Below are 9651 nucleotides of genomic sequence, written 5' to 3' on the forward strand. Positions count from 1 at the left end.
GGGCGAGACGGGGGAGAGTCCCGCCCCGCTCCGCCCCGCTCCGCCCGCCCCGCTCCGCCCCGCTCCGCCCCGCTCCGCCCCGCTCCGCCCCGCTCCGCCCCGTCCCGCTCCGCCCCGCTCCGCTCCGCCCCGCTCCGCCCCGCTCCGCTTGGGGAGGAGACGGACTGAGAGAGAACCACAACCAGAAACACACAGGTTTCTGCTCGGCATGGACCCGGCTGGGATCTGCCGGCTGCTTGCGTTGACAGGTGAGTTTAACTCCAAAGATCCTGGATAATTAAAAACGTCCGGATCAGAAGCCCACGAGTGATCAGGTTTTTCAAGGCTTTCTGGAGTGACGCAGAAAACGTGACTCGTTTTCGGCGTTTCTGAAGTTCTTTTATTTTGGTCCGAATCAGTTGATGCTTTTATTGACTTGTATATTTTCCCGGTGGGTCGTTTCCTTATTAAACAGACAGAAATCTGTACGGTCAGGTAGAGATGCCTCTGCTTGGTGCGGAGCAGGAAAAACACGAGCAGAAAATGAGATGCACAACAATATTCAGTTTGTATTTATGACATGTCTATTACTTTTACATGCATGTTGTGGTATGTTGGTGCGGATTCACCTCTAAGGTGAGTGGTGCGCGCTCACATTGTTTGAGCTGCGGAGACGCCGTGGTGTGAGCTTCTGTGATTCTGTCCTTCCTCAAGCATCTTCAGTTAGTTTTGTGATTTTCCTTCTGCTGGACTTTAGATTAGTTTGTGGTGATTGTGCTTCCTTTGGGTTCAGGATTGTGGTTGGGTTGGGGGGCAGGGGGGTCAGACACGCGTCGTGGGCGTGGAGTTCTTAACCGAGGTAGGTGGGTTCATTGTCGGCTTGTTGGGCTCGGTGCCATAGTTCACCTTAAACTGTATTTTTAGATCCTGAGGTGTTCGGGACTTTTCGGTGGAGTGTTGTGGTCCCCCCCTCCTCCCTCCTCCTCCTTCACCCTGAAGTTCCTTCCCTCTGGGGGAGGGGGAGGGGGAGGGGGGGGGGGCGCCGATCTATGTTTTGAATAATGAATATTCACCTGAATAATGTGTAGTTGCGCCACTGTTCGTACCCCATGTTACATAGAAGCAGATTTTCTAGTCTTGAGTTGAGTCAGAGGTTTCATCTTTACTATTTTGTTATGTGGTTTTTACTTGAGCGTTCATATTGGAAGGTGATAATCTGGTGTAGTTTCAGTTCAGCAAGCAGATTTAAAACCGGCCACTAAACCAAAAGCCTAAATAATTCTGCGAAATCAAAGCAGGGTGTCTTAAACAGAATCTTTCTGACAGCGTAAAGTAGGAAAAAGAGTTTGACAAGTAATACACCGTGTCCGAACAGATTATAAACAAAGTTACTGACATCTATCCATCTGGAACGGGTGGCAAAGCCCTTTCTACGGCTTTGGGCCTCCAGAAAAACAGTGGAGAAAACGCAAAACTGCCCCGGATTTTCACGCTTCAGACCAGCCCTTTAGATAACAATCTGTTATTAGTAGTATTGACTCATGCCATTATAATCTTACATTTGGAGTAAGCATACTTGGATACATGTTAAGTCTGCAATAGAGTGCACTGTTCTGTGTAGCCTTGAAATTAAGAGTGTTTTTCTAAAATATTTCTGATTCATTGCAGGCAAGAGTTACTTCACAATGTCGACTGATTCCACATGATTGCATGTCATATTTTCAGGGTTGTCAAAATATAGTTGTGTCTAGACTAAACTCATTTTTAGATGTATGGAACTTAAGTACAAATAGAGGAAACTGATTTTATGTTAAACTGCCTGCCATAGGCTGGCCCATGGGGAAATGTCCTGGTTCTCCTGATTAGCCGATCCGGGCCTGATCAACCGTCTCCTCCCAAAATGACCCAGAGAATCCATCGACTCCTCCAGGAGGAAGAACCCAGAACAACATCTGAACATGATCTGTTTCCTGCTGTTTAATCCAGTTTAAAATGGAGACGGACTGTTGGCTAGCAGGATGCTATGCTACCTTGCTAGCTAGGAAGCTCTACCTGTATGCAACATAATTGTTTCTGCCTTACTGCTGTTTTCTCAGCTGTGCCATGATTGCATATGAATCATTCACTTTGGAGATACAACTATAACTGCTACACCGCCTAAAACTAATATCAGGCATATCATTATGACCACTTGGCTGATGGTGAGCTAGCTGCTAGCATGTTGACTCCCTCTTTGATATCTAAGCATTCCCAACTTCCTGAGCCAATTTTATTTTTGTTTCAGGTTTGGTGCAGCTGCTGCTTCCTGCAGCTCCTGCTGACCTTTCACCCCTAAACTGCAGCGTCAGTCGACTTCCAACCCGCTTCTTCAGGTACCAGCTGTCCCGGTGGACGGCCTCAGATGACTGCGACACACAGTGGGCAGACCAAGATGTAAGTGAAGAAAGAGAGAAGACAACGAGACGAGAAGCACTTTGCTGCAGAACATAAAGTGTTTATGTGATAAACTCCATCTTCCAGAAGGTTGTGGTCGCCCAGGGTTCTTCAGTCAATGAAAGCCTGGTGGAGAACGTGACCGTCGACCACATCGACCTGAAGACCTGCCATCCCCACCTGACGCACATCACCAAGTGTCTGAACGTGAAACAAACTTCACCAACAGAGAAGAAAGTAGGAAGAGAAAGAAATGTTAAATAAAATGTTGAGCAGTTTTAGCATCAATCTGTGTCAGATTTAAATGATGCCTTGGATTTAAATTTCATTGTTTCCTTCCTTCAGTTTGGTTGGACTGTTGACTGCAGAGGTGAGAGCGTTTCCACAGAAACGGGTTTCTGTCAGCATGTCGGCTTTTCTTCAGCTCATCAGCTTATTTCCTGTTGTGTTGCAGTGAACTGCAGCCTCTTGGAGCTCGATGACGTTCCTCCACCAACCAGTAAGCGACTCAGCGACTGAGTCAGAGTTTGACTCAGTCAAACCAAGATGTGGTTGTAAATATTCAATCATTGTCCGTTTCTGCTCAGATGATGTTTATTTGTTCTCAATGCATAATATCCAGACTCTGTTTTACCCAAACTAATTGCTCTAACTGTGTTGACCTTCATCTATTTTCATTTTAAGCTTAAAAAGTCTGTTTATCTCCTCTAAATGACAGCAACATTAATTACATTAACCCTAAAGCACTAATTGTAAACATTAGCTCTGCTAATGCTAAAGCAGAAGCTAATGTTAACACTAAAGTAGAAGCTAATGCTAAAGCACTAAATTAAACCATGACATGTTGACCCCAAACCTGCACAGTTTGCACTGCAGGAAGTGATTCTTTGGGGCAAACTCACCGTTTCAGTTCTATAGTTGTTGAACATTGCTAGCTCTGAAGCTAACTCTGATGCTAACTTTGTTGCTAACTCTGATGCTAACTTTGCCAACTTGACTGCAGCAGGACTTTGGTCAGAAAACATGCAGAACATGCAGTAGATTCTGAACTACAGCCAATCAGAGCTGATGTTGAAAATTGATTCGACTATCTGGAAAAACCAAGCGAGCAAAAACAGTAAAGCAGTAAAGAAAAGCTTTATTTATCACAGACACAAACGTCTACACAACATAAATCACAGTTAAGTTATACAATAATAAAGAAATATAATAAAAGGATAAACTAAAAACTTGAGAAAACAAAATGATTTTTTTTTTCAAAACCTCCAGAGTCAGAAAAGTGAAGCTGCAGGAGAAAAATGTTCCACTGTGGTGAAGATGTGAAAGTTTCATATTTCTACTGTAGTGGAAATTTATCTGCGCCAGATGACGGCATGTCACTTTGAACTCTGCAAATAAAGTTCAGTGAACCGATTTCTGCCTAGTTACTGAAGAAAACTGGCATCATTTTCCATAATGATTAAAGGTCAAAGCTGCTGTGTTTGCAGATATCTGAAGGAAACGGGAAGCAGCAGAGCTTCTGCATTACTTAACCAGAGAGGTAACGCAGCTTACAGGGGAATTTCAAGACAAAAACACCCCAAAAAAAATGACAGTCGCTGCATGTGAGGCTCTTTTATTGAGACACCAGAGAGAAATTGTGCAATTCCCCTCTCCAGCCAACATGTTACTTTGTCCTTGAAGCAGAAGTGAAAATTAATTAGCAGCATCCACACTGTGACCCTGAAAACCTCAGATGATGTTATCAGATTCTGAGGTTGATCTGAATCAGTGGTGTTCAAACCTTCTGGCTGTATTTCACCACCAGCCGCAGATCTCAGGGTTTTATCTTCTGTTTTACTGATGAGGTTCAAACACATTAACTGCAGAAGGTCAGTCTGTCTGAGCCTTTAACAGGGAAACTCCCGACTCTTCTTCTGCGTCCAGATCGGTGCCGTCCTGGACTCTACTCTAAATCTCATCACTGCAGGTCTTTTGTTTTAACTACTATCATCAGCACCAGGATGCTGTAAATTATCCAAGGTAAACTTTAGTGTTTCTGTAGCTTAAGAAAACCCTGTATTATGAGGGTTTGGGTTTTTGTTTTATGCGTTTTGGTTATTTAACCCCTGGTGTCCTGAGTATTCAGTCTTAACAGGCGGGGCTTAGTGCTGTCAATCATCCTCATGTAGTAGTTGCTTAATGTGCTACTGCAAAAGAAGCAACTTGCCGTTACAGAAACATTGCCGTTACATTCACAAGAGTCTCTGCTAGCTGACAGCGCTAAGCCCCGCCCCCTGGCTCTGATTGGTTGTTTTTAGTTAGCACTGGAAGAAGGCAAAGGATGTTTTTTCTCAGAACATGCCATCACAACAACAAATCTGTAAAAAAAATATATATGTATTTTTTAAATAAGTTGTGCAGATCTACAGAGGCGGTACTGGCCCTTATTGCAACATTAGCCCCGCCTCTTTTTGGATAAACCCAAACATATCTACGCTTAGATGTTTGGATTTGTCTTATTAGAGCAACTTTTAGTTTTTTGCTGGAAAAATTTCACCTTTTAACTAAATAATGATATAATGTTACCTATAGTGGAATAACGTGTCATAATCTGGAATATTGAATGATTTTCTCAACAGAGTTAAAATATTCTACAAACTGTTGAATTCTTTGTCTTTTTTTTGTTCTACCAGCAGAAACTGATTTTTATCAATACCTGTTGGACTTTATTGAACTATGAAGCAAACAACCCCAGAAAGGGCAAACAGAAATCCAGGAACTCTCCTCTTTAAATTCACTTAAATCTGATTTTTGTGTTTTCTTTTGTTGTTTCTCTGCAGTAACTCTCACTTCTCTCACTTTGTTTTTCCAGAGTTGTGCTTTTCTGAATCCGTGTGCGTCGGCAGTTTGATAGTTTTCCTCATCCTCGTTGCTGTGATTCTCCTGGGTTTATTCATCTGGTTTGTCGTCTACAAATACAAACTGAGAAAATCTGCAACTGCAAACTCATCATACAGTCGGCCAACTCGAATGCAAACCAAAGGTCATGTGATCTGAGGCCTGTTTCAGCCTCAAGTCATTTGGCAGCTGCTTCATCTTGTTTGAGCCTAATAGAGCTCATCCAGTTATTTCACAAAAGGCTTTAAGTTCTTTCATAGGAACCAGCATTGTTGAGTTATCAGCATTAAACTAGTTTTCTGACTGCTGCTTAGCTACGTTAGGAGAGGAGCTGCTTCCTTTCCTGGAACCAGAAACGTTTCTGTCTGCAGTCTGAGCAAACGTGTCGCATTTCATCCAGCGTGTCATAAATCTGCATCAACACAACGTCACGTTTTACTTTATTGTTTCTTAGTTTCCTTCTACGATTTCATGACATTTGGAAGATTCTTGGAAAGACGCAACTTCTGAATTAAGAAAAAGAAAAGTGGCTTTGGAACAACATGAGCTCCCTGTTTTTAACGTTTTTACTGTTTTACCGTTTTTTCTGCCTCTGAGGTGAATTAGGTCAGTGTGATGCACAAAGCTGCTACTTAATGTCATTTCTTTTGATGCCTTTAATAAATCCTGTAAGGTGTGAACATTGATTTAATTGCTTTTGTTTCTGTGTAAAACTGGTGCTGTAGTTAAACTGATTCATTCTGACTTCTGCAACAAAATTCATTTTTACAAGACCATTTTTGCTGCAGGTTTTTACTTTTGTTTTTTTTTATGCACCTCAAAGAAAGAGGAAGCTGTGGTAGAATAATGCCGTTATAAACACTTTGTATTATGATGCCAAAAATGATAATAAACCATCTATTTTTACCCATTTGCGAAGGAAACAAAAAGCTCACACAGTTTTTGTTTCATTTGTTTCTTTTGTTAAATTAAAGTCAATAACTGCTTAAAAACCCTCAACATTAGATTTAATTTCACTATTTTACTCCCATTTGTGTTTATTATTTAAATCCTTTTTTAGCTGTTGGTTGACAATCAAAACCCACTGATTAAATCATTTATCAGGTTTTTTAAAACATGTTAGATATAAATCTGCTCTAAAATGCATCGATTTGTTTGCAAAACTGTGACAATAGATAAAACATCTGGAGCCTTTCATGAAATGCAAATGTGAAAGCAACGCCTACGTTGACAGATCTTCACTAAAACCTCCCACGTCTCGTACCTGAGGCTGAGTCATGATGCAGAGGAAGTGGGAACGTCTGTTAGTGTTCAAATAGACTAGCTGAAGCAACAGCAGTGGGGGGAAAAAACCCTCTGAGAAACAAAACATAAAGTCACATCGTGCATTAAGTCACATTAATGCACTGTGATCACAGCAGCAGGACAGAAAACATCTATAATCTGATCTTTATGTTTTGTTTTCAAAGTTGTAGAAGAGGAATGAGTGTAAAGTCAGGAGGAAACGGGTTTTAAAACGTGGCCAAAACAGATTCACTGCATTTTATTAACATCCTCAGGTGAATGTGTTCAGGTTTAGGTTGAGGCTAAACCTAAACCTGCAGACACGGCCAAATGAAACAAGGCTGCAGCGGTTCCATATTCCATAAATATTTGTTTATATCGGGCGGGGCAGCCACTTAAAAACTGTTAGCTTCAGATCTTATCACAATGAAGCATCTGAACGGCAAACTGCATCCATGGTAATGAAGTCTGCAGCGACTCAGTTTATTTCCACTGAGAAACATGTCCAGACATGTTCAGACAAACCATTCAATGATGCTTTGTTCTCAAAACCTCATTTATGAACAATATTGAAGTAGAATAGCTGATTTGACATAAATCTACAGATTCCAGTAGATTGTATTTGTTTATGTTTGTTTCTATTTTTCATTTTGAGCAGCAGAGCAGAGGAAACTTTTCCTCACATTCTGATTTTTCCCAGGTGTGAGCAGGTTTTCTGTCAGGTGTTACTCCTGCATGGATGAGCAGAGAACAGCAACCAGAAAGTCATGATATGTTTCTGCTATCAAGGACAGAAAAGCACAAGAAGCTTCAGCCGTGACTGAAATGTTCATGTAACGTTCCTCAAACAGAAGCAAGTTCATGTCGGGGTGCTATTTCATTACTCAACAGTATTTTTATGTTGTAACTTTACATTTATTGTTTCTTAATTTGTTGTATGAATATCTGTGAAAATTTATATTTTTATTTCTGTGAAACTGCAGCCTGTCAGTTTGACTGCAGTTTTCCCAGTGTGGGAAAGCAAAGTATATTTCTGTTCTACTCTACAGGAAAGGCCGGGTAAAACAAATCTATGACTGGGGAGGTAATGATCAGTAATAATCAGAGTCGGGGTGAATGGGTCTGTGGTCAGCTTGGCAGGTGGGGCTCATGCTGGAGTGAGAGTTGGAGGAGCTGAGGGTGGTGGGGCCTGCATGTGTGGGAAAGGGCCTGCATGTGTGGGGAAGGGGCCTGCATGTGTGGGGAAGGGGCCTGCATGTGTGGGGAAGGGCCTGCATGTGTGGGGAAGGGGGAAGGGCCTGCATGTGTGGGGAAGGGCCTGCATGTGTGGGGAAGGGGCCTGCATGTGTGGGGAAGGGGCCTGCATGTGTGGGGAAGGGGCCTGCATGTGTGGGGAAGGGGCCTGCATGTGTGGGGAAGGGGCCTGCATGTGTGGGGAAGGGGCTGGAGGGGGGGGGAAGGGGCCTGCATGTGTGGGGAAGGGGCCTGCATGTGTGGGGAAGGGCCTGCATGTGTGGGGAAGGGGCCTGCATGTGTGGGGAAGGGCCTGCATGTGTGGGGAAGGGCCTGCATGTGGGGGGGGTGTGGGGAAGGGCCTGGATGTGGGGGGAAGGGCCTGCATGTGTGGGGAAGGGCCTGCATGTGTGGGGAAGGGGCCTGCATGTGTGGGGAAGGGGCCTGCATGTGTGGGGAAGGGGCCTGCATGTGTGGGGAAGGGGCCTGCATGTGTGGGGAAGGGCCTGCATGTGTGGGGAAGGGGCCTGCATGTGTGGGGAAGGGGCCTGCATGTGTGGGGAAGGGCCTGCATGTGTGGGGAAGGGCCTGGCTGTGTGGGGGGGGGGGGGGGGGGGGGGGGGGGGGGGGGGGGGCTGTGTGGGGGAAGGGGCCTGCATGTGTGGGGAAGGGGCCTGCATGTGTGGGGAAGGGCCTGCATGTGTGGGGAAGGGGCCTGCATGTGTGGGGAAGGGCCTGCATGTGTGGGGAAGGGGCCTGCATGTGTGGGGAAGGGGCCTGCATGTGTGGGGAAGGGGCCTGCATGTGTGGGGAAGGGGCCTGCATGTGTGGGGAAGGGCCTGCATGTGTGGGGAAGGGGCCTGCATGTGTGGGGAAGGCTATAATGTTACCTATAGTGGAATAACAATATCTGGAATATTGAATGATTTTCTCAACAGAGTTAAAATATTCTACAAACTGTTGAATTCTTTGTCTTTTTTTTGTTCTACCAGCAGAAACTGATTTTTATCAATACCTGTTGGACTTTATTGAACTATGAAGCAAACAACCCCAGAAAGGGCAAACAGAAATCCAGGAACTCTCCTCTTTAAATTCACTTAAATCTGATTTTTGTGTTTTCTTTTGTTGTTTCTCTGCAGTAACTCTCACTTCTCTCACTTTGTTTTTCCAGAGTTGTGCTTTTCTGAATCCGTGTGCGTCGGCAGTTTGATAGTTTTCCTCATCCTCGTTGCTGTGATTCTCCTGGGTTTATTCATCTGGTTTGTCGTCTACAAATACAAACTGAGAAAATCTGCAACTGCAAACTCATCATACAGTCGGCCAACTCGAATGCAAACCAAAGGTCATGTGATCTGAGGCCTGTTTCAGCCTCAAGTCATTTGGCAGCTGCTTCATCTTGTTTGAGCCTAATAGAGCTCATCCAGTTATTTCACAAAAGGCTTTAAGTTCTTTCATAGGAACCAGCATTGTTGAGTTATCAGCATTAAACTAGTTTTCTGACTGCTGCTTAGCTACGTTAGGAGAGGAGCTGCTTCCTTTCCTGGAACCAGAAACGTTTCTGTCTGCAGTCTGAGCAAACGTGTCGCATTTCATCCAGCGTGTCATAAATCTGCATCAACACAACGTCACGTTTTACTTTATTGTTTCTTAGTTTCCTTCTACGATTTCATGACATTTGGAAGATTCTTGGAAAGACGCAACTTCTGAATTAAGAAAAAGAAAAGTGGCTTTGGAACAACATGAGCTCCCTGTTTTTAACGTTTTTACTGTTTTTACCGTTTTTTTCTGCCTCTGAGGTGAATTAGGTCAGTGTGATGCACAAAGCTGCTACTTAATGTCATT

General features: G+C 43.8%; 1 protein-coding gene across 1 annotated transcript; it reads left to right on the forward strand.

The window, feature by feature from the left end:
* Positions 1 to 112: 112 nt before the first annotated feature.
* LOC145551373 (uncharacterized) lies at positions 113 to 5858 on the forward strand. Its single transcript, XM_081605942.1, has 6 exons — positions 113 to 248; positions 2264 to 2412; positions 2500 to 2649; positions 2758 to 2782; positions 2867 to 2911; positions 5267 to 5858. Exons 1-6 carry the CDS (start codon positions 209 to 211, stop codon positions 5449 to 5451), a joined length of 594 nt encoding a protein of 197 aa, XP_081462068.1. The 5' UTR covers positions 113 to 208; the 3' UTR covers positions 5452 to 5858.
* Positions 5859 to 9651: the final 3793 nt, after the last annotated feature.

Source organism: Poecilia reticulata, chromosome 4, assembly GCF_904066995.2.
Source record: "Poecilia reticulata chromosome 4, P_reticulata-male-v2, whole genome shotgun sequence".
NCBI classification, from domain to species: domain Eukaryota; kingdom Metazoa; phylum Chordata; class Actinopteri; order Cyprinodontiformes; family Poeciliidae; genus Poecilia; species Poecilia reticulata.